The sequence below is a fragment of the Pelophylax lessonae genome, assembly GCF_965119305.1.
Source record: "Pelophylax lessonae genome assembly, chromosome: 13".
Lineage (NCBI taxonomy): Eukaryota > Metazoa > Chordata > Amphibia > Anura > Ranidae > Pelophylax > Pelophylax lessonae.
The window spans coordinates 150,393,517-150,418,426 of NC_138780.1; the positions used below are offsets into that span (position 1 = coordinate 150,393,517).

Genomic DNA, 24,910 nt, shown 5'->3' on the forward strand with positions numbered 1-24,910 from the left:
GCGCCATCTCCCCTCACAGAAGTCAGCCAACGCTACTCCACTTCCCCGCCATGTGACCATACCGTAGCCCCACCCACCTCATGCTGTCATTCTAAAGTGGCAGCTGATGATTCTAATTATCTCCTCGGGTCGACCCATCCCTTATCCCCGCCCACATGCCGGGTGTCCCCGCCTCATTGACCGGGGCCCGCATGCGCAGTCTGAGCTTTTCGCCACCACGAGGGTAGACTGCTGTGTCCTGTGTCAGTGCACAGAACCCGGGCAGAGCTGCATCATCGGAGCTTTGTGGAGCCGAGTCCCCGTGTACGGTGCACCCAGCATGCCGGCCCAGGTCCTCAGCGGGAAGGTGGTCTCCGGGTGAGTGCTGGATTGCTGATTGCTGGAGGGGCTCATTCTTAATGTTTGGGAGTTCTGCAAGTCTTGCCACACATTGGGAGGGGGGGAGGAGAGACAGAGAGTCTTCTTGCAAAGTTTAAAAAGTGGGATCATTACATGCAGAGTTCAGAGTCTCAGCAAACAGGGGGTTAATTGCATAAATAATATATTGTAAGAGGTCAGGTCAGTGACATGGAAAGGGTTAACTGTGTTGGCAGGGATCTTCTCAGTTCAGGGACATTGTTGTTGCCTTCTCTTCAGCTGACCATACACCATGCAATCTTATTGTACAATTTCCTTTAGATCTACCTGCTAGTAATGTAGCTATGCACACTGTGTTGGTAAATCTAAAGTTGTGTACAGAAATTTTATGGTGTGAGTGTAACGGTTATCGATAAGTCAGCAGCACTGATGTATTTTCTTCAGTTTCATATAGCTCAGGTTGTCTACTATAAAGATTATTTAAAAGAGATTGATTGGAGAAAAAAAAAAAAAATCAAACCGATTCCTCCATCCATACAGCGCTAGCTGACAAATCTCTTCCTGCTCCCTTTGTATTCAGATCGCCAACCGTGCCGGTGACCTCGGATTGCCCACCAATGTGCTCCTTTAGTCGTCAGATCACTCATGATAAGCCCAAATGATCACCCACCAAGACACCCTCCTTTTTGACCTCAGAGATCCCCCCCCAGTGGGCGTCCCGCTTTGGACCCGGGGTACCCCCCCCCCCCAGTGGGCGTCCTGCTTTGGACCCAGGGTATCCCCCCAGTAAGCAGAGAGTTTAACACAGCCTAAAAGTCAGTTGTTTCTCTCTCCTTGCCAGATTTTTTTTTTTGTGTGTGTGTATATATATGTGTATGTATGTATGTATGTATGTGTGTGTGTATATATATATGTATGTATGTATGTATGTGTGTGTGTGTGTGTGTGTGTGTGTGTGTGTATATATATATATATATATATATATATATATATATATATATATATATATATATATATATATATTCCTAATTCAATTATAGCATTTTACGCCCTGGGACCTGGTGACCACATTATTCCTCCCACTAAAAAGCTTACCCCTGCCCAGTTTTATTTATAGGCTTGAAATGCAGCTTCATAGGAAAGCATGTGAGGGTGTAAGAGTGCAGGTGAGGGTGTAAGATGACCAAATATCCCATATAGGAAAGTAGGGATGCACCGATCCGATATTCGGATCGGATATCGGCACCAATATGGCCATTTTAGATGGATCGGTAACATTGACCGATCCACTGGCCGATCCGGTTTTTGCTTGGTAACGGCTCAGCCATCCCTAAGTGCCGGTTCACACTATAGCGTGTGCGGCGATCCCATGTAATATCGGAGCGCACTGCTCCTTCATTACATGCGATCGGATGTGCAGTGCGAATTCAGCCATACACTTTGTATGGCTGAATTCGTACTGTATCCGCACAAAAGTCGCACATGACCCTTTTCTTTTCAGCCGCATCAGGATCGGATCGCACAGTGGTTCACACTTGTGCGATCCGATCCTGTGAGAACTGTCAGATCGCATTGCGATATGCGATCAAACTGGGGTGTTGTTAACATTTAATTGACACCCCCTGCGTATCGCATATGGCAGTGTGAACTGCCAGGGGTGCGTTTGCGATGCGGGAACAGGCTTCGGATTTGCAGCCTTCCCGCATCGCACAAGTGTGACCCGGCACTTACTAGGTGCAGTAGTAGTATGGGAGCCGCTAAAGAGGAATGTCAGCTCTACTTAACTACAATTCCATGCCCCCTCCCCCCATCATGATGCTTTGTGCCCTCGCTGGGGTTAAGTCTCAAGTTACATTGTGTTCTTGCTGTGATGCAAGAATCTGGTGATCTGGGCATAGTGTGATCGGAAAGAATAACACCGGTGACCCTTGTCCCTCTGCAGCAAGGTGGCACTCTGCCTGCTGATAACATTTGTTGTTGCACCTGGATCATTATTGCCATGCCAGGCTTTGATGCCAGTACCATGTGTTATCAGTAGGATGGCATGTGTAAGTTAGGATTTTTGGCAGAAATTTACACACAAATAAATCGGTGGTTTATCCAATCCAAGGTGAAGATGCAGGAATTGGTGTATCTGTGTATTAATCTGTTATCTGACAACATAACAGGAAATAATTCTATATTTCTAAGCTAAGAGTCCTAATTGAGAGGTTATTTCAGGACATCTGGAGGTGGCTGAACACTACTGACCTCTACAGTTTAATATGAGACGTAACAGATGAACAGGAAATTGGGGGCTTAGTAATGAAGCGTGTAGAATTGGGCATTCATGTGACCAGGGTTCACTAAAATCATGTGACTGCTGATAGTCCCTGCCAGAGATGGAGGTCTGTTTAGATTAGAGAAATGGACAAGGGGTCTGCTCGGTTAAACAAAAATTGGGGGGTGAAGGAGGCTCTGCTCAGATCATTTTTTTTTTTTTTTTTTGTGGGGGGTGGGGAGGGTCTGCTCAAATCAAATATATTGAGGGGGTATTCTGCGTATGAGAATGGGGGGGGGGGGGCGGGGAGATTGTGCTATTTGGATCAGATTTATGGGGCTGAGGGTGTTCTGAACAAATCATAGAGGGGGGGGGGGGGGGGGCTTCTGCTCAAATCAAAGATATTGAGGTGGGTTTGTTCAGATCAGAGATGGGGGGGGGGGGGGCTCTGCTCAGGTCAGATATTTGGGGGCGAGGGTTGTCTGCTAAAATCATAGAGCTGGAGGGGGTTTCTGCTCCTGATATTGAGGGGGGACTGTTCAGATTTTATTTTTTTTTGGGGGGGGGGGGTTCTGCTTGTATCAGAGTGGGTGAGGGGCTGATGATTCTGAACAGAACAGCTTGGATCAGAAATTTTACCCTGGGGGGTTTACTATGCTCTGAACAGAAAAGGACACAACAGGGGGTCAGGTGAAAATTCTTCAAAGTAAGGGGAATTCTTGCCTTAAGGGCCATACACACTATAAGATTTTCCTTCAAATTTACCTTCAGATTTACCTTTTTCTATGTAGTGCAAGGACCCGCCAGATTGCATACAAATTGGAAGTGTTTAGGTTTGACCTCATATTATATGGTTTTGGTAAGTCTTAAGGAAAAAGTCTTCAGAAAATCTTATAGTGTGTATGGCCCATTAGACACAAACCCATTGCAAAATTTCCTTTTAACCATTTTCTCCCATGACAACTCTAATATTTAGGATTTCCTCTTAAGCCTCGTACACACGCACAGATTGTTGGCCGACCGATCGGCCGTCTTTTGTCCAGTGTTGTTTGTTGGTTGAAATGTGCTCTAGACTTGCACTGGACTTTTGTTGGCCAACAAAAACCAACTTCAGAAGTGATGTCATGTGATGGTTGACTTTCCGTGCGTTTTTTCTTCTCTGAGCATGCCCAGTCTTGCTCATCTGATTTTTGTCTGCCGAAATCTGTACTGACTGAGGAACAATCGGCCGTTCTTTGTTGGCCAACAAAAATTTTGTGTGTGTGTGTATATATATATATATATATATATATATATAATATGCGCTGTTTGTATGATAATGAGATGTACCACGAAACCCTGTATATCTATTTCCAATATTGTTCCTTGGAAAAGTTCAGTTTTTCAATAAACTTCACTGCTCATTTCCAAACTAAGAATATCGTTTTGCATTTACATACCTCCCTTTTTTTTATTTGGTTTATTGAGTTGTAACATGTTATACAAGGAGGTTTAGATACAACAATAAAAAAGTAACATCATAAAGTATGGGTATAAAGATAATTACAGATACAATGTAATATAATGGATACCATGTAGTTCAAAAATATAGGTATGGCGAATAAGAAAACTAGTCCTTGAAAATATCTTGAAAAGATCTAAGGCTACGTTCACAAGAAGCTCTTGTACCTTTTTTGGGCATCATGCGACCTGCGATTTTGTTTGCGCAATGTTACTGCCAATCGGCAGGCGGAAATCGCGGCAACATCGCACATAGGCTTGTGATGGTATCAGATTTTCATGCTGCGATTAATTGATTAAGGTTTTGCCACGGTATACGGTATTATCACGGTATTCTATTATTAAATTTAAATTATTAAATTTCCACCTCACTTCAATTTCATTGCTGAATTTAGGGGCTTTGGTTCACTTATGCACATTATTATATAGTCAGTCAGTACAGACTCTGTGAACCAGGCCTAAAATAGGTCATCAAGCAGTGTCTGGCCTAACTGGTGATAACTGGTCCTGGCGCTCCGATCCGATCCGATGGCCTGGTCATTAAGAGGGCAAATCCTTGTGGTCAAGATGTGGTTAAACCTGAAGGAGGTGTTGTTTATAAATTACTTTACTATTGCTTTAGGCCTGGTTCACATGTATGCGGGTTGGCGGTTCACATGTATGCGGGTTGGCGGTTCACATGTATGCGGGTTGGCGGCCCACATTTGCACAGGCATAGCAGCCCATTGATTTGAACGGGCTGCTATGCCCTCATTTTCCGCAGAAAAAAGGTGCATGCAGCATTTTTTTTAAAATTCAGTGGCCTTGAAATCCATCCTGCTTTTGCACCATGCGACTAACCTGCAGTTCCTGCTCTGGCAAGCTTTCTGCATTTTTTGTATACGTGGGCACGGCATTTAAAAACAGTTTGCGTGTGCAGCAACGGCAGGTAAGTCGCATGGTGCAAAAGAAGGATGGATTTCATGGCCACTGCATTTTTTTAAATTCTGCATGCACCTTTTTTCAGCTGAAAACGCAGGCATAGCAGCCCAAGCCCATTCAAATCAATGGGCTGCTATGCCTGTGCAAATGTGGGCCGCCAACCCGCATACATGTGAACCACCAACTCTCATACATGTGAACCACCAACCCGCATACATGTGAACAGCCAACCCGCATACATGTGAACCACCAACCCGCATACATGTGAACCAGGCCTAAAGCAATAGTAAAGTCATTAATAGATAAACACACCGGTCCTATATAATATATATAATATATTAGAGCTGCACGATTCTGGCCAAAATGAGAATCACGATTTTTTAGCTTGGAATAAAGATCACGATTCTCTGTGTAACAAAAAAAAAAAATTGGGATAACTTTACTGTTACGTTTTTTTTTTTTTTTTTTTTTTTTTTATTCATTAAAGTCTAATCATTGCGTTTGAAAGACTGCTGCGCAAATACAGTGTGACATAAAATATTACAACAATCGCCATTTTTTTCTGTAGGGTCTCTGCTAAAAAAATATATAAAATGTTTGGGGGTTCTAAGTACTTTTCTAGCAAAAAAAAAACTGATTTTTACTTGCAAGCAACAAGTGTCAGAAAAAGATCCAGTCTTTAAGAGGTTAAACTTCCTTTCTCCCTGGCAGAGGGAAGGAAAAAATACAATGTAATCATTTTTGTTTATAGTTAGGAGACTTAGGCTCCGTTCACATCTAGGCGTTTTGGGGCGTTTTTGGGGCGTTTTTCTGCTCTAGGATCAGCTCTCAAAACGCCCAACAAGACAAATCCTATTCATTTCAATGGCCCCTGTTCACATCTGAGCGTTTTGACGCTGTTTACAAAACGCCCAACGCTCAAAAAAGTACATGAGCTTCTTTTTGGGCAGATTACAGGCGTTTTCCATTGATCTCCTTTCAATCTAAAAACGCCTGCACTAAAATCGCGGTAAAAAACGCCGCAAAAATCGCGGTAAAATCGCGGTAAAAACGCGCGAAAAACGCTACGCTCAGGTGTGAATGTAGCCTTAGGCTCCGTTCACATCTAGGCGTTTTGGGGCGTTTTTGGGGCGTTTTTCTGCTCTAGGATCAGCTCTCAAAACGCCCAACAAGACAAATCCTATTCATTTCAATGGCCCCTGTTCACATCTGAGCGTTTTGACGCTGTTTACAAAACGCCCAACGCTCAAAAAAGTACATGAGCTTCTTTTTGGGCAGATTACAGGCGTTTTCCATTGATCTCTATTCAATCTAAAAACGCCTGCACAAAAATCGCGGTAAAAAACGCCGCAAAAATCGCGGTAAAATCGCGGTAAAAAACGCTACGCTCAGGTGTGAATGTAGCCTTAATGCTGAAAGGGGTTAGCTGTGTGAGTGAATGAGTCATCCAGCTCACTGAAATGTATCAATTCACAAGTCAGGCAGACTTGACAGAGAAACTCGGTATTTTAAAAATGCCACAATAACAATACCGTGGCTATGCAATACCGCGATATATCGAATTACCGAAAACCGGCATATGTCTAATCGCACATCGTTTGGGGTGCTATTGCAAATCAACGGCAATGCACAGGCGTCCTGCGATTTGCAATGATTTCCGGATCGCGGGCAGAATCGCGGTGATTCTGCCCGCGGTCCGCAACGCTAACATGTGAACGTAGCCTGAATCTAGTACAGTAATCCCCCGCTACATCGCGGTTCAGTTTTTGCGGTCCCGGTAATTCGCGGTTTTTTTTGTAATGTTATTTTACTATATAAATCATTAAAAATGAAAGATTTTTGTGTTTTTCATAGCTCTTGCTCTGTCTCTAAGTATCTTTTATGTGTTTAAATGAGTTTCTATTGTTTTAAAAGTGTGTTTAAAGACCTTAAAATGCTTCTACACGTACAGTGACAGTAAAAAAACATGCCTACAATGCATTTTAATAGGGTTTTTCTATTTCGCGGAATTTCACTTTTCGCGGCTGGGTCCGGAACGTAACCCCCGCAATGGAGGGGGGTTTACTGTATATCATAACCGACTAAGATGTGAAGCTTATTAAAGCACAACAATATAATGTTACAAGTATAGAAAACATGGGTATAAATGTTGCTACCTGAACCACATGGGAGTAAAAGAAGGGAAAAAGAGGAGCAAGAAAAGTAAGGAGAAAAGGAAAATTAAATAGGAGGAAAAAATAATATAGGGATAATTCTTCCCTTTTATTAAAAAAAAAAAAAGCCAGACTTTCCAGTTTTTAATGCCTTTATTGGGTGTATTTAAGAAAAAAATTACAGAGCGATCTGTCCTGTGAAACTGCATATACTTTATAAGCACTGGATGGTGTAGATCAGTGGTCCTGAACTCTGGTCCTCGGGGCCCACTAACAGGCCAGGTTTGCAAGATGACTAAATTACATCACAGTTGATCTCATTTGCTGATCAGTGATTGCAGTATTCTAGTCTGCATCTCCCCAAGGTAATACTTAAAATCTGGCCTGTTAGTGAGCCTCGAGGACCACTGGCGTAGATTATCATAGGAAATAGTTATTTGCTATAAATGTCAGCCCCATGGTCATAATGCGGTATATTTTCCAATGAAAGACTAAAATTCGACCTGGAGAGAAAAAAGCCTGGTAACATTCAATTTTGCTGGAATTGGCACATAAAGAATGTGCCAGCCAGCCACAGGCCCTGTACCAGCCAGCCACAGGCTCTGTGCCAGCTGTATACCAGAGTTGAGCCTTTTTCTTTCAACCAGTTCTGAGGTGATTGTCTTTAATCCCTATTTTTTCTATTGTGTGCATTGGTATTTTGGTTGCCTAGGCTCCCCGGCCCCAGGTGGCCATTTGGTACGTTTTTATATTTAGGAAGTCAGATCCCCCAGTTTCAACACCTGGGGGGTGCAGTATCCCTGGACAGGTTTTATATTTTTTATTCTGTGCCAGGCTGCCAGCCAGCCACCCACAGGGTGCCAGCAAGCCAGCCATTAAGCATTAAACAAAAATGAACACGTTCAGTACCAGATTTGTATCAAAAATTGTCTTATTTTTCAAAACTTTAAATGTACAAAATGTCGGCCGATACATTGTGACAGAAATATCTGTATCGGCCCTGAAAAAACCATAGCGGTCTATCCCTAATTTAAATGCTTTGATGGGTGGATGCTAGTCTTGAGGAGTGGGCATTCCTAGACAGATTATATTTGCATGCAGACCACTTATGTAATACTGACCCTCCATGACTGGAATACCTATCAGGCTGTGGACAAAAGAGCTAAATGGTGCTGGATGTCCTCCAGCCAGGAAATGAGACGGGAACTGTCTGACTTGCAGCAGCTTCTAATGCACACTGTGAGAAGCTCATCTTCCACATTTTACTCTTAATTTTAATGTAAACTTTTAAATTTCAGACTTGTCCGAGAGCGTCTGAAAAGTGAAGTGGAAGCTATGAAGGAGAAGTGCCGTGGATTCCGTCCGGGCCTGGCCATTTTACAGGTAGGTTACCGGGACTGTCCATATAGGCAGGTTGTGTTAACATAATTGAACCATGAAAAGGACGTCTTTCTTTCTGAAATGAGAAATCTCATCCACTTGCCTCTTCACCTCGACCAATCAGGGAAAGCTTGTATTCATTACACACTCACTCACCACCGGCCACTTTATTAGGTACACCTTGCTAGTACCGGGTTGGAACCCCCCTACTGCCTTAATTCTTCATGGCATAGATTCAACAAGGTGTTGGAAACATTTCTCAGATTTTGGTTCATATTGACATAACATCACGCAGTTGCTGCAGATTTGTCAGCTGCACATCCATGGTGCGAATCTCCCCTTCCGCCACATCCCAAAGTTGCTCTATTGGATGAGATCTGGTGACTGTGTAGCCATTGGAGTTCAGTGACCTCATTGTCATGTTCAAGAAAGCAGTGATGAGATGATTGGAGCTTTGTGACATGGTGCATTATCCTGCTGGAAGGAGCCATCAGAAGATGGGTACACTGTAGTCATAAAGGGATGGACATGGTCAGCAACAATACTCAGGTTGGTGGTGGCATTTAAACGATGCTCAATTAGCACTAAGGGGTCCAAAGTGTGCTAAGAAAATATCCCCCACACCATTACACCACCAGCCTGAACCATTCATGCATGGCAGGATGGATCCATGCTTTTATATTTTACGCCAAATTCTGACCCTACCATCTGAAGGTTGCAGCTGAAATTGAGACTCAGACCAGGCAACAGTTTTCCAATCTTCTATTGTCCAATTTCGATGAGCCTGTGTGAATTGTAGCCTAGTTTCCTGTTCTTAGCTGACAGGAGTGGTACCCTGTGTGGTCTTCTGCTGCTGTAGCCCATCTGCTTCAAGGTTCAGTGTGTTGTGGGTTTAGATGGTATTCTGCATACCTTGGTTGTAACGAGTGCTTATTTGATTGACTCTTGACTTAACATCTCAAATCAGTCTGCCCATTCTCCCCTGGCCTCCAACATCAACCAGGCATTTTTCTCCACACAATTGCCGTTCACTGGATAGTTTCTCTTTTTCTGACCATTCTCTGTAATCCCAAGAGATGATTGTGCGTGAAAATCCCAGCAGATTAGTAAAAAATACTCAGACCAGCCTGTTGGGCACCAACAACACAGCCATGTTAAGTCACTTAAATCCCCTTTTAGATGCCTAAATGCATTGAGTTGCTGCCATGTTATTGGCTGATTGTTAGTTACACTCGTTCAATTACTTGATGACACAAACTACTAAAGTGTGTGTGTATATATTATATTTATATTTTATTATATTATATTTTTCTCTAGCTCTATCCATACATGGTCCATTTGCCAGTATGTAGCTAGTGGAGCCTGCTGGGTTTTCTTATAAGAGCCCAGCACTGTCTGCTTGTTGGTAACTTGTGCAACCAAGACCTATCCATTTCAGCTTAGATAGATCTATATAGAAAGTAAAACACAATGCCTGGCTGTGAATGGGGAAATAATGTTTTGCAGTGTTTCATATTTACTTTGTTAGAAATAAATGCCTATTCACATCAGAACGTGGTGTGGGAAATTCATGTGCCGTGTGCGTTTCCCGCATTACGTTCCAATTGTACGGAGTGAGCGATCTGCTACAGGTGTTAATAGCTACCTCAACACCCCAAAAACAGATCACAAACTCACTGCGTTTGCCTGCACCGGATTACATGGTACTGCAGTGCTATGCAATCTGGATGCAGTTCATTTTTAAAATTAGTTACTTTCAGTGCAGTCCAGTGCAATTTCAGCCAGATCAATTGAATGGGCTGAAAATCGCATCACAGAGAAACGGTGTGTTCTATGCGATTCAGGTGTGAACTGATCCTAAAACAAATTAGTTATGTGCTCTTTTCCTATAAAAAAAAAAAAAAAAACTTTGCATATCCTTCTAACTACTACTGTGTAAATTCCTTTTAATCCTTTCACTGCCAGGTCAGCACGCCGTATGGGCCTACAGCACTGCTTTCACTGATCAGAGCTATTTACCTGAAATGTCAACTTGCATACAACCCCCCCCCCCCCCGCTAATGATCCACTGTGCCCTGTCTAAATTGCCCTTCACACCCCTCTAACTCTTCCTTTTCCCTGCCGCTTCACCCCCCTACTCTAACCCCCCCACCCCTCTCGCAAGCCTGATCCCCTTGCAGCTGTCAGCTTCCCTCCTCTTCCCTCCCTTTTTTGAGAAATTTAGACATTGAGTTAATAAATGAAAAATGGTGAAAAATCAAAACGTATGCAAAAACTTAAAAGGTTAAGCTTTTTATATTTAGCAGGACATTTATAAAATTTGCTGTTTATCTGCTAATAATAATTTTAGTTTATTTTTAGCAAAAATATTGTTTTGATAAACATACGCAAATACAGCAGGGCCTTTAGGCTCCATTCACACCTGGGCGTTTTCAGCTCCAAAAACGCTCATAAGAAACACTTCCAAAAAGCCCAACAAGTAAAACCCCATTCATTTAAATGGCCCCTGTTCACATCTGAGCGTTTTGCAAAACGCCTGTAGCTGAAAAAAGTACATGAGCTTCTTTTTGGGCTGATTACCAGCGTTTTTGATAGATGTCAATGAAAAATCGCGGTAAAAAACGCTACGCTCAAGTGTGAATGCAGCCTAAAAATCAGTAGCACCTTTTATTTTGCTGATCTTCTGCTTTTAGAAAAAAAAAATATGGTTTTGGTGGGTCTTTTACAAACTCTGACAGCTGTATGGGGGGGAAAAAAAGCAAAGAGAAAATTGCAAAAATGGTCTGGCCTGCTGAGTTTAAAAGTGGAGTGCAGGGCCTGGCAGCGAAAGGGTTAATGGCATAGTCCACCTTTTTTGGTCAGGGAAAAAAAATAATAAATGCACATACTAATAAAAGAAGAAAATGTGCATTTTTATAAATGTTTTGCAGTTGTGGCTTAGAAAGCATAAATGTTTTGCAGTCGTGGCTAAAGCATTGCAGCCTTGATCAGTGGCTTGCTTTAAAGATTACTGTACTTTTTAAATACTTTATTATGAAATGTCTATGTATATAGGGTCATATTAATAGACATCTGGGTCGCATTACATATCCCCATGTCTTTTTATTTTTCTTTTATAGGTGGGAGACCGAGAAGACTCCAATTTATACATCAGCATGAAACTGAAAGCTGCTGCAGAGGTAACCCAAGTTTACTTGACTTTCTGTAATCCAGAGTCTCTATACAACAACTCTGTAAAATGAGGGAATGGAGTTTTTATTTTATACTTACCTGTGTCCCATCTAGAACCAGCCATGTGCATGAATGCCTTGGCCATCTGGGACTCTCCCTCCCGATTGGCTGAGACACAGCGTGATTGGCTGAGACACAACAGCAGCCCCATTGTCTCCCACTGCTGTCAAAGTCAGCCAATGAGGAGAGAGAGGGGCCGGGGCCAAACCACGGTCCCATGTCTGAATGGACACACAGAGCTGTGGCTCAGCTCGGGTGCCCCTATAGCAAGCTGTGGGGGACTTGACAGGAGGGAGGAGCCAGGAGCACCGGTGAGGGACCCCGAGGTTCCAGGCTGCTTTGTGCAAAACCACTGCACAGAGCAGGTAATTAGAACGTATTTGGTTTCGATCGGGTCTCCGATGACGTAACCCGGAGGCGGCGTCCGTGACCTCACTTCCCGGTTATTTGGCTGCTAAAGGCGCCGAATTTAAAAACTGACTGTATTTAAAAATGCAGTTTTTTGGCATTTTGAATACATTGAAGTGCAGTGGAGGGGTCTAGGCTCCTGATCCCTCCATAATGAGTACCTGTCAATCACTGCTTATTGCTGTCACAAGGGAGGTTTACATTGCTTGTGACCGCAATAAAAGTGATCAGATTTTTTATTTTTATTTTTTTTAAATTAACTGTCGCCATGAGCTTGTGCACGAAAGAAAACGTATACAGAAGTCGCACCCGCAAATGAAATCGCTGTTCAAACCAAACCACATGTGAGGTATCGCCGCAATCGCCAGAGTGAGAGCAATAATTTAAACCTTAGTTAATAATAATGGTAACCTTTTAAAAAAAAAAAAAAAATTTTAAATGCAGTGACATTTTTTTTTTAAAAATAGCGTTTGAAAGACCGCTGCGTAAATACCGCGTGACAAAATATTGCAATGACTGCCATTTTATTCTCCAGAGCCTTTGCTAAAAAAAATATATATGTTTGGGGGTAAGTAAGTAATTTTGTAGCAGAAAATACTGATTTTAATTAGTAAACGTGTCAGAAATGGGCTCGATCCTTTAGTGCAGTGGTCCTCCACTCCGGTCCTCAGGGCCCACTAACAGGCCAGATTTTAAGGATTACCTTGGGGAGATGCTGACTAGAGTACTGCGATCACTGAGCCGCAAATATTATCACCTGGGATGGATTTCAGTTATCTTGCAAACCTGGCCTGTTAGTGGGCCCTGAGGACCAGGGTTGAGGACCACTGCTTTAGTGGATAGACATCTTTCTTATGCTGAAGGGGCTCCAGTCCGGTCACATGACTGGGTTCCAGCGCCGGCTTCAGTGTAGTGGATGATCACGAATACCCCATTATAAGCCTTTGGGTGACCTCATTGCCCAGGCTCTGCAGCCGTAGACCTTTTTCTTTTTAGGGTAGATGAAACAGGCTTAGAATGGGGGTGGAAGTTTTGCTTAGTTGGGTTTTGAATAGAACTACACTTTAAAATGGAGTGCTGGGCCTGACAGCAAAAGGGTTAAAGTAGTCAAATTTTCTGCGTAATTTGTGCTTTCATCCGTTTCCCAGAGTAATATTGGCAGGCCACTTTTTTTTTTTTTTTTTTTTTTTTTTTTAGTATTGAATCAAGTTGGAAGCCTGTCCTTATTTTACTGTTTTTTTTTTTTTTTTTTTTTTTTTTTTTAATGGGGAGATATTTATGTACCTATTTTGGAAGGTAAGTGCTACCTAAAATCCCCTATAGGAAATTTGGAATTGCTGGCTGATGTACATTTGTGCATCTTGTTATCCTGTCTGTCAGAGGTCAGATGCTCTTTCACTCTTTTTAATACATGTATATACATTGCGCTTTCTATTAGTTGAACTGCACATGGTGAGAACGGAAAGCTGCTAAAATGCTGTAATCACATCTGTGGCCTTTTAGCTTCTGCAACTGTTAAGCTGTCAACTGAAATAGCAGTGTTCCAGTATGAAATTTTCCTGCATGTGGCACACTTATTCTGTAAAGACACGTGGTGCTTTGGCAGTATGCTATTATTGCTAAATGCCCCTTACTATTAATGTTAGCCTGGGATTATAGACAGCAGTTTTACAAAGATGTACTGTGCAGTAGCAACACTTTACAAAAAGTAGGAAAAAAAAATGATCATACAGTTGGGAAAATAATTGTTTTATCCCTGCAGATTTTGTACGTTTGCCCACTTGCAAAGAGATGAAGGGTCTAACTTTTATTACGGGTGTATTTTAAATGATGGAGACAGAATATCAACCAAAAATCCAGAAAAAAACACATGATACAAATGTTATAAATTGAGTTGCAGTTCAGTGAGTAAAATAAGTATTTGATCCCCTACCAACCAACAATAATTCTGGCTGTTACAGTATGTGGTACACAGATTAGTCCTGTTTCATTTAAGAAGGTGCTCCTAACGACAACTCGCTATATGTATAAAAGACACCTGTCCACAGAATCTTTCTTCTAGGGATCGACCTCTTATCGGCACAGCTATATATATCGGAATCGGCCCCTGAGGTTACCGATATTACAGATATTGCCGATATTTCAGGAAAGTGCTGTACCGGGGTGATGCCTGCAGCTAGAGGCATCACCCCGGTGCAGGCGTCCATAGCTAATGGTCGGCTGTCTTGTAATGACAACCGATGCGATGCCTTCCGCGGCTCGCCCGGGTCTCCTGTCCCACCGGGAGACCCGGGCGTCCTACCTACATGGCCGCCGAAGAGAAGACCCAGTCAAAGCCGCATTCGGCTCTTATCGTGTCTACATGTAAAAAGCCGGAAGTGATGTTATTTCTTCCGGGTATTCGGCGCCAGATTAACCACTTTACCACCGGAGGATTTTGCTGTCTTGCGTCCAGGCCACTTTTTGCGATTCAGGCGCTGTGCGACTTTAACTGACAATTGCGCGGTCGTGCGACGCTGTACCCAAACTAAATTTACATCCTTTTTTTCCCACAAAGAGAGCTTTCTTTTGGTGGTATTTGATCACCTGTGTGATTTTTACTTTTTGCACTATAAACAAAGAGCATTTATTTTGAAAAAATAACTATTTTTAACATTTTTTTTTTTATATGAAATTCCCCCCCCCCCCCCCCCCCAAAAATGTAAAAATCAAATTTTTTTTTTTTTTTTATATTTTTGGCCAATTTGTTTTCTGCTACCTAGGTTTGGTAAAAAAAAATCACAATAAGCGTATTTTGATTGGTTTGCGCAAAAGTTATTGCGTTTACTAACTAAGGGAAAGATTTCTGTCTTTTTTTTTTTTTTTTTTATGTTTTGTTTGCGGGACTGCGACATTGCGGCGGACAGATCGGACCCTTGACTGACATTTTTGACACTTTTGGGGATACCAGTGACATTACTACAGTAATCAGTGCTATAAATATGCACTGTTACTGTAAAAAGGACACTGGCAGGGAAGGGGTTAATTTTATTGGAGAGGGGGGGGGGTTAATGTATGCCTGGTGCTTACTAACATGTGGGGGGGGGGGGTGACTGAGTGACAAGGACAGATCGCATGTTCAGCTATGCTGAACACTGCAATCTGTCACTCCTTGTCACTGAGGATATCCGCCCGCTCTGTTTACACAAGCGGGCGGATCTCCAAACTAGATTCCCCGACCGGGGAAGAGCGGCGGCGATTGCCGCCGCTCCTCCCCTGGCCCAACTCCCGCTGTGACTGAAAACGGCAGGAGCGCCGCCTACAGGGGGAGGAGACCAGCGACGTAGGTCTACGTCGCTGGACGATAACGAACCACTTTGCCGCAGTACAGTCAATGTGACTGGTCGGCAAGTGGTTAAAAAAACAATGCTTTCACACCCCCCCCCCCCCCCCCCCAGTTCCTTCCACAACAGTACCTGTTTTACATTTTTTTTAAATGTACAAAAAGATTGGCGATACCGATATTCAATGGCCAAAATATCGGTATGGGCAACGAAAATCCGATATCGGTCGATCACTACTTTCTTCCATTGAAACCTCGCCATCATGGGCAAGACTAAACAGCTGTCAATGGACGTCTGGGACAAGATTGTCGACCTGCACAAGGCTGGAATGGTCTACAAGACCATAAGCAATAACTTGGTGAGAAGGAGACAACTGTTGGAGTGATTATTTGTATACAAAAGAACCATCAATCGCCCTTGGTCTGGAGCTCCATGCAAGATTTCATCTCATGGGGTAAGGATAATGAGAAAAGTGAGGGATGAGTCCAGAACTACAAGGGAGGAGCTTGTAAATGATCTCAAGACAGTTGGGACCACAGTCACTAAACAAACCATTAGTAACGCAATACGCCGTCATTGACATCCTGCAGCAGCCGCAAGATCCCACTCCTCAAGAAGGCACGTGTACAGGCCCGTCTGAAATTTTCGCAAAGAACATCTAAATGATTCAGAGGAGGATTGGGAGAAAGTGCTTTGGTCAGATGAGAACAAAATTGAGCTCTTTGACATTAACCCGACTCTGTGTTTGGAGCAAGAATTATCCAATTACCCAAACATACTGCCAAAGCAATGAAGGAGTTGCTCAAGAAGAAGCAGATTAAGGTCATGGGAGTGGTCTAGCCAATCTCCAGACCTTAATCCTAAAGAAAATTTATGAAGGGAGCTGAAACTTAAGAGTTGCCAAGCAACAGCCAAGAAACCTTTGATTGTAAAGTGTCCCCCCCCCCCCTTAAAAAAAAAAAAAAAAAACAGGTTATATACCGTACTTACTGGTTCTGTTGCAGTGGATTTGCACAGAGCAGCCTGGATCCTCCTCTTATCGGGTCCCTCTTCTGTGATCCTGGCCCCTTCCTCCTGTTGAGTGCTCTCACAGCAAGCAGCTTGCTATGGGGGCACCCGAGCTGAGTCACAGCTCCCAATGTGTCCATTCAGACACGGAGCCTCGGACCGCACCTCCCCCCTTTCTCCCCTGATTGGCTTGCTGACTTTGACAGCAGCGTGAGCCAATGCCGCTGCTGTTTCAGCCAGTCGGGAAGGAGAATCTTGGTTGGCTGAGATACTCATGGACACCGCTGGACAGATAGACCTAAGTAAGTAGGTAAGTATGAGGGGGACTGCTGCACACAGAAGGCTTTTTATCTTAATGCATAGAATGCATTAGGATAAAAAAAAACCACACCTGCCCTTACAACTCCTTTCCAAAAATTTAGAGAAGATCTGTAAAGAGATGACCAAAACCCTTCCTGAGATGTGTGCAAACCTGGTCACCACCTACAGGAAAATTCTTCTCTCTGAGTTGCCAACAAGGTTTCTCCACCAAGTACTAAGTCATGTTTTGCTTTTTGGGGATCAAATAATTTTTTACTCACTGAACTGCAACTGAATTTATAACATTTGTATCGTGTTTTCTGGATTTTCGGTCTCTATTTAAAATCCACCTATGATAAAAAATTATAGACTCTTCACTTTTCAGGTGGGCAAACTTACAAAATCTTCAGGGGATTAAATACTTATTTTCCCTATGTATATAGACTGCAATGAAGGAGCTTCTATACAATATTAAATAAACCATAAAGTTTATACCCTCACAATAAAAGTATGAGTGTGGAAAACATGAATGAGGGTGGTGGTTAGGTAATTCTGCAGGAGAATTGGTAGCCCTGTAGGGAATAAAGTTTCTGGAGGAGGCTGGAGAGTAGTGTAAGACACTGTTGGAGGTTGTGGGCACAGTGCAGTGCTGAACCCTCTGCATCATGTTGGGTGGCACTGTGGGAGATGGGGGGATTGTAGGGCACTATGGGAGCCAGGATACTATTGGAGGTTGGGGGATATCTTCAGCTAGCTTGAGGTCTAAAAAGGGGAGGCCAAGTCTTTTTAATTAAAAAAAAAAAAAAAAAAAAAAAAAAAAAAGAAAGTGTATGTAAACCCTTACCTTGTAAAACATCCCATTTCATGGAAATGAAAGGCAAAACATTTGCATATAGATAGGTTAAAAAATTTTTTTTTTTATATAAGTGATTACATTCCCTCTGTTCTCAGCTGCGCAAGAGCTACGTGAGGAGGGACAGCATTACACTGGTCTTCCCAGTGGATGGCTGTGCGGAGCGGAAGGGTTGTCAGCACCAGCCTGATCATTGGAGAGCAGGCAGAGGAGTTTCCAGCACAGCTAGAGAACTAACCATGCTGTGCTCTCATGCTTAGTGTGGTCCGTTTTTTTTTTTTTTAAAGAAAATTGGAGGGGCTGGCAGGAACACCAGGGATTTCACACAATGCAAGCAGTACAAAGAAAACGGGATACTTTTTCATACACGTACATATCAGGAATATACAATGTTGGGTTTACGTATTTATTATTCTGACCAATATGCATTCACGCTCAAACGCTTGACGTTCCTAGGTGCTTTTTTTTTTTTTTTTTTTTTTTTTTTTTTTTTCTCTATTGACTGCAAAGTATTATGGACTTAACACCAGATACATATTATTTTTTTTTTTTGTGAACATTTCCAGCTATTCATGACCTCTCAAAGAAATCAGTGCTGCCCCCTGTCCAGATGGATGGAGCCATTATTTTTTCAGGCATCATTCAGGGCATGCATCTGCTCTCTGGACTGAGATGCAGGCTCGGAAATGAGTTAATTCTGGTGCCTGTGAAGTTCTTGGCTGCATTTGATGCCTGCCACAGACCAGCTCCTCACCTGACTTGCTACAAAGTTAGTGTTGTCCAAACACTTGGTGAGAGGAGATGCTGGAAAGGTTTAGGTATAGTCGCTGGACTGAAACCCAATCGCTTACAGGATAAAGGGGCGCTTTTTGGAAAATGATAGTTGCTGCATATTATGAGGGGTAAGGAGTTTGACAGGTCCACTTGAAACAAAAAAAAAATAAAAAATATGCTTCCAGAAATAACACTATAATTTCTCTTTTTAAAGTTTACGAACCAGGTCATACGTTTTTGTGTCCTTATCCTTCGCCTTATATATGCTTTTTTATTTATTTTTCAAGATTGGAATTGATGCTAGTCATGTCAAGTTACCAAGGACTGCAACTGAGGCAGAGGTGAGAGGAATATGGATAACATTCAGAGCAGGCAGAGGCTGGGAAGGGATGGTGGGGGTAATATTCAGGAGAGGCAGAGACTGGGAGGGGAATATGGGGAAGGGTAAAATTTAGGACAGGCGGGGGATAATATTCAGGGCAGGCGGAGGTTTAGAAGGATGGGGGATAATCGGGACAGGCGGAGGCTTAGAAGGGATGGGGGATAATCAGGACAGGTGGAGGCTTGGAAGGGATGGGGGATAATCAGGACAGGTGGAGGCTTAGAAGGGATGGGGGATAATCAGGACAGGCGGAGGCTTAGAAAGGATGGGGGATAATCAGGACAGGCGGAGGCTTAGAAGGTATGGGGGATAATCAGGACAGGCGGAGGCTTAGAAGGGATGGGGGATAATCAGGACAGGCGGAGGCTTAGAAGGGATGGGGGATAATCAGGAAAAGCCGGAGGCTTAGAAGGGATGGGGGTAATCAGGACAGGCAGAGGCTGGGAAGGGATGGGGGATAATTTTCAGGACACGTGGAGGCTGGGAAGGTATGGTGGGGGGGGGGGGGGGTAATATTCAGGACAGGCGGAGGCTGGGAAGGGATGGGGATGTAATATTCAAATCAGGCTAAGGTGGAGGCTGGATAAAGGGATGAGGTTAATATTCATAACAGGTGAAAGTCTGATGATGATTGTGTCTCTTTAGGTACTAAGCAAGATAAAGTCCATTAATGAGAATCCAGAGCTACATGGTCTGATTGTTCAGCTGCCTCTGGATTCAGATCACAAAATAGATACAGAAAAGGTCACAAATGCAGTGTCACCAGCCAAAGATGTAGATGGGTGAGTTTTAAAGTTTTAATGTCATCTTTGTTTTTATCGTTGGCGCTGTGTTAGATGGACACTTGGTGTTCCCTGGCTCTGTTATGGGGCACAGTTCTATATCCCTGTAATAAAACTAGGATTCGTTATGATGTCGAGTACAAATTTAGGTGAAAATATAGGTGTCTGGCAACCGTAGGTTCAGCCTGTGGAGATGCAGAACATAAACATAGTAATACCTGTAAAAGAATAATGCATAATTTCTCTTTTCATTCATTGATGGACACAGCTCCTGATCTTCTTAACCATTGGGTTATACTGCCCCCTACAAGAGTAGGACACTAGGTAGAAAATGTATGGCTACGCCTATGGGAAGTCCCAGAGGGTTTACTCCCTCTCTGCTATAGGTCCTTTATTTTTTTTTTTCTCTCCCCTGCCTAGTCAGGAGTAAGGACCTAGTTCCTTGCTGGGCTCTCTGATCCTGGCAATTTTTTTCTTTTTAGATAATTTTTTTTTCCTGTAGGATCTACAATCAACGGACTGGGTGACGGGCTGGAAAATGTAGATCCAGTGGTTACCCCAGTCTGGCCAGCGAGTGCACGCAGACATAAGCCCTGCGCTAGGTCGGCAGTGACATAGCCCCACCAGATGGGGGCTGGTCTGCGAGTTCGGCCCAGTCTCGGCCCAAGTGGCAGCATTCCTCCTGGCCGGCAGCCCCCTTCATTTCGATGGAGAGGAGGTTCTGTCTGGAGCAGTGCCTTTCTGGTATGGTAAGTAACTGTCTCCTCTCCCCCGGAGGGTTTTTGGGGGGAAGTGGGCCCCTCCATGGGACGGTCAGACCCCAGAGTTCCCTTCCTTTCCGTTGGGCACCCCCTCATTGGTCTGGTGGTCCCTGTGGGCCATCTCGCCCCCAAATTTTCCCCTCCGCTGGGGCTGGTGCCTGGTCCACCGCCTAGGGTGGGGGCAGGGTGTTGTGCTGGTGAGAGGGGTGGGGGTGCGCTGCCGGAGACGGGGGCTGTACCTGGTGAGCTCCTGCCAGGGCCCCCCCTTCCTGCCTGTGCCATTTTCTGAGGCCTATGTATCCCTCCTGGATCCCTGGGTGCCACGCAGGGCTGCCATTTTCTTGTAGCCTGTGTGCTTTATGCACGGCGACCATGTTTGTGTAGTCCAGCGGCCATTTTTTGGTGGTTTGCAATTGGGAATAGCGGAGGCCGTTACAGTGGAGCCCTCTGGGTGGTGGTGGGAGCCCCTCATCCCCTGGTGCTGACTACTGGATCTTTTCATTTCCTGATTGCCGTTCGTGCAGTGCAGATTCTCCTGGTAGCTTGCGATGCCTGGTTTCTGCGGGCCAGTGAGTCTAGTGGTGTCCTCTCCATCTCTGAGGATAGATTGGTGCTCTGTGGCTGGGAACCCAGTGGGCTGCCAGAGGTGGGGGTTGTCCCTTACCAGTGGTTTACTTTTTTTTTTTTGTGGGGTCCCCCTGAGGACTCATGGAGTCTTTGGAGCACATCTCCCCACCTGATCCCTTCTGAGGCTGTGATGGCGGTCCTGGAGTCCTTGGTGTCCCGGGTGGAGTGGCTTTTGGGCGACAGGCTGGCAAAAAAAAACACCTCTGCCTCATCTGTCTTATCAGATCCTGAATCTGATTTGGCCGCTGTGGACGTAAGTCACCCTGCTGGGTCTGCAACCATGCACCCTGATTCCTCAGTGAGAAGGATTCTTCACTTCTGCAACCGCATATGAAAATACGCTGCTGGACGCACTGATTGTAGCTGTGCGTGAGACCTTTAAAATTGGAGGCTGGAGCTGCAGTGGAGGCGGCGCAGGTTCGCTTTGGCATTCACAAGCCATCCAGAGCGGAAAAGGTGTTCCCTTTCCCGTCCAATAGTAGACCAAAGCGTCCCCTTGGGGTCCCTAAGCGATTTTGCTAGGAGATACCCCTATAAGGAGTTCCTCCTTAAGTGGACTGTTCCACTGGTGGTGGACCCTTCCTTTTCCAGATTAAACAAGGTAACTGATTCCAGTTGAAGAGTCCCCGCCCTTTAACCACTTAAGCCCCGGAGGATTTGGCTGCTAAAGGACCAGGGGTTTTTTTGCGATTTTTTTACTGCGTGACTTTAACGGACAATTGCGCGGTCGTGCGACGCTGTACCTAAACGAATTTGACGTCCTTTTTTTCCCACAAACAGAGCTTTCTTTTGGTGGTATTTGATCACCTGTGCGATTTTTTTGATCACGCGCTATAAACAAAAAAAAGCGTAAATTTTGCAAAAATAACAATATTTTTCACATTTTTTTATATGAAATTCCCCAAAAAAAAAAGTAAAAATCAAAATTTTTTAACATTTTTCGGCCAATTTGTTTTATGCTACCTATGTTTGGTAAAAAAAATCGCAAAAAGCGTATTTTGATTGGTTTGCGCAAAAGTTATCGCGTTTACTAACAAAGAGAAAGATTTTTGTCATTTTTGGTGTTTTTTTTTTTAACGCGTAATGGCGGCGATCTGCGATTTTTTTTTTTTTCGGTACTGCGACATTGCGGCGGACAGATCGGACCCTTGACTGACATTTTTGACACTTTTGGGGTTACCAGTGACATTACTGCAGTAATCAGTGCTATACATATGCACTGTTACTGCAAAAATGACACTGGCAGGGAAGGGGTTAACTTTATTGGGAAGGGAGGGGTTAAGTGTGTCCTAGGGGCATGCTTTCTACTGTGTAGGGACATTCCTATTGGTGTAAAAGCAAAGATCAACCGTTCTACATAGAACGGTCAGATCTTTACTTTTACACAGGGAGAACTGACAGGCAGCTTGTTTACACAAGCTGCTCTGTCTTTCTCCCTTCACAGGAGCGATCGCAGTGTGACTGGCGGACATCGAGTCCGCCGGTCACACGCACTGACTTGCCTGTGAACGAGCCTCGGCGGGCGCGCGCCTCGGCGGGCGCCCGCCCGCGATAGGCTCGCAAGTCAGTGACAGGCGAGTGACGTACCGATACGTCACTCTGCCTGGCCGGGGCTGACCGCCGCAGTATATAGTCGTGCGGCGGTCGGCAACCGGTTAAGGACCCAGCTGACAGGAAGGGGGAGGCTGTGGCCCACAATGTGTACATTGTGGCTAGTTCGGCTCTGAGGCCGGTATTTACCATTGCACTGGTGTCAGACTCTGACCGAATAGGCTAGGCTTTTGCGCAGTGACCTGGAGGGGGGGAGTTACTCCGCCCTGCCTTTGCTGAGCTGGTGGTTCAGCTGGTCCGGAGGCTGCAGTTTATCTGTGATGTCTCTATGGATGTGGCTCCCCTAATAGCTCAGCTCTCTGTTTTGGCAGTGGTCCTTCGGCGTGTCTTTTGGCTCGAAGTTCAGAATGGGGGTTTACAGTAAAAAGGTGGTTCTTCTCCCCTGGCCATCGTTCCTTCCTCAGGTTGCCTCCGATTTTATTTGAATGAAGACCATGTTGCATTCACTGAGTCCCAGGCCTTTATCATCTGAAGGAAATTACTGTGCATGCCTTGGATGTGGTCTGGGCGATTAGGGTGTGTCTGGCAGCTACGAATACTCTTCGGAAGTCTGAAAAGGTTGTCCGCTTCCTCCGTGACCATTTCCAGATGTATCCGACAGACTGTGATTCAGGCTTATTCCATCAATACTCTACTCGGGCGATCAGTGCCTCCTGGGCCTTCCGTCATCAGGCGTCAGTGACGCAGGTTTGCAAGGCGGCCACCTGGTCTTAGTGCATACTTTTACAAAGTTCTATAAAGTTGATGTGTTGGCATCTGCGGATGCTTCCTTTGGCCCCAAGGTTTTGCAGACTGCTGTTTAGAGGACCTGGTGCTCTTTGAGGGTGTATTTGTTGTTGTTTTGTGTTTTTTGTTTTTTTCAGGTAAGCTCCAGTTTTGATTGAGCTCCTTTTTACTTAGGAATTTTCATTTTTGCTGTTCCCACCCTTCATTTTTAACCTTGCTTTGGGACGTCCCAATGGTTAAGAAGATCAGGAGCTGCGTCCGTCAATGAGCGAAAGAGAAAATTGGGATTTTTGACTTGCCGTAAAATCAATTTCTCTGATGTTAATTGATGGACAGAGCACCCACCCTTCTGTGGAGTTGTAATTCTTCTGACACTGCTTGTAACAAGTACCTATAGCAGAAAGGGGGAGTATATCCCCTGGGACTGCCCATAGGCATAGCAAGACTTTTTTTTTTTTTTTTCTGCCTAGTGTCCTACTCCTGTAGGAGGCAGTATAACCCAATGGTTAAGAACATCAGGAGCTGTGTCCGTCAATGAACATCAGAGAAATGGATTTTACGGTAAGTTAGAAATCCCATTTTTCCTGCTGCTTTAAAACAGACACTTCCTGGAGTGTGCAACTGCTGTTTGCTTCGCTTCCAGCCCACCTCCACACCACTGAGGAACCATTGAGCATTGCAGAGGTCACAGCAGATTAACAACTCCCAGACATCAGGTTTTGAAATTCAGTGGAGGATTTCTTTACAGCAGAGCTGCAGCAGGAGAGGCAAGTATGTGCAGCGTGGAGTTGCATATCCTGCCAGTTGCGGAAACTCATGATCTACTGTATAGTATAGGACTGTTGCATTTCAGTCAAGTACAGCCATTCATGAGATTTTCTAAAGCATATGCCCTGATGAACCTGTCAGTGCTCGGACCATACGCCACACACTGCATCAAAGCAGTTTAGAAGCCTCTTCTAAAGATGATGCACAAGAAAGCCCGCAAACGGTTTGCTGAAGACAAGCAAACTAAGGACATGAATTACTGAATGTCCTGTGGTCTGAGACCTAGATAAACTAATTTGGTTCAGATGGTGTCAAGTGTGTGTGGCGGCAACCAGGTGAGGAGTACAAAGACAAGTGTGTCTTGCCTACAGCCAAGGATGGTGACGGGAGTGTCATGGTCTGGGGGGGGGGGGGGGCTGCATGAGTGCTGCCGTCACTGGAGAGCTACAGTTAATTGAGGGAACCATAAATGCCAACATGTACTGGTGACCTACTGAAGCAGAGCATGATCCCCCTCCCTTTGGGGACTGGGCTGCAGGGCAGTATTCCAACATAACTACCCCAAACACGCCTCCAAGATGACCACCGCCTTGCTAAAGAAGCTGATTGTAAGCATGTCTCCAGACCTAAACCCTATTGAGAACCTGTGGGGCATCCTCAAATGGAAGGTGGAGGAGCGCAAGGTCTCTTGCATCCACCAGCTCCGTGTCATCATGGAGGAGTGGAAGAGGACTCCAGTGGCAACCTGTGAAACTCTGGTGACATTTCACTTAGGGGTGTTCACT

At 44.4% G+C, this 24,910-nt stretch overlaps 1 protein-coding gene across 1 annotated transcript in view; it reads left to right on the forward strand.

Moving 5' to 3' along the window:
• Positions 1 to 200: 200 nt before the first annotated feature.
• MTHFD1 (methylenetetrahydrofolate dehydrogenase, cyclohydrolase and formyltetrahydrofolate synthetase 1) overlaps positions 201 to 24,910 on the forward strand; it is a 177,475-nt gene continuing 152,765 nt past the window's right edge. Inside the window, exons 1-5 of the mRNA XM_082275758.1 lie at positions 201 to 357; positions 8,490 to 8,574; positions 11,691 to 11,750; positions 18,756 to 18,809; positions 19,496 to 19,632. Coding sequence (XP_082131884.1) covers positions 320 to 357; positions 8,490 to 8,574; positions 11,691 to 11,750; positions 18,756 to 18,809; positions 19,496 to 19,632 — 374 coding nt within the window. The 5' untranslated portion in view covers positions 201 to 319. The remainder of the gene's footprint in view (positions 358 to 8,489; positions 8,575 to 11,690; positions 11,751 to 18,755; positions 18,810 to 19,495; positions 19,633 to 24,910) is intronic.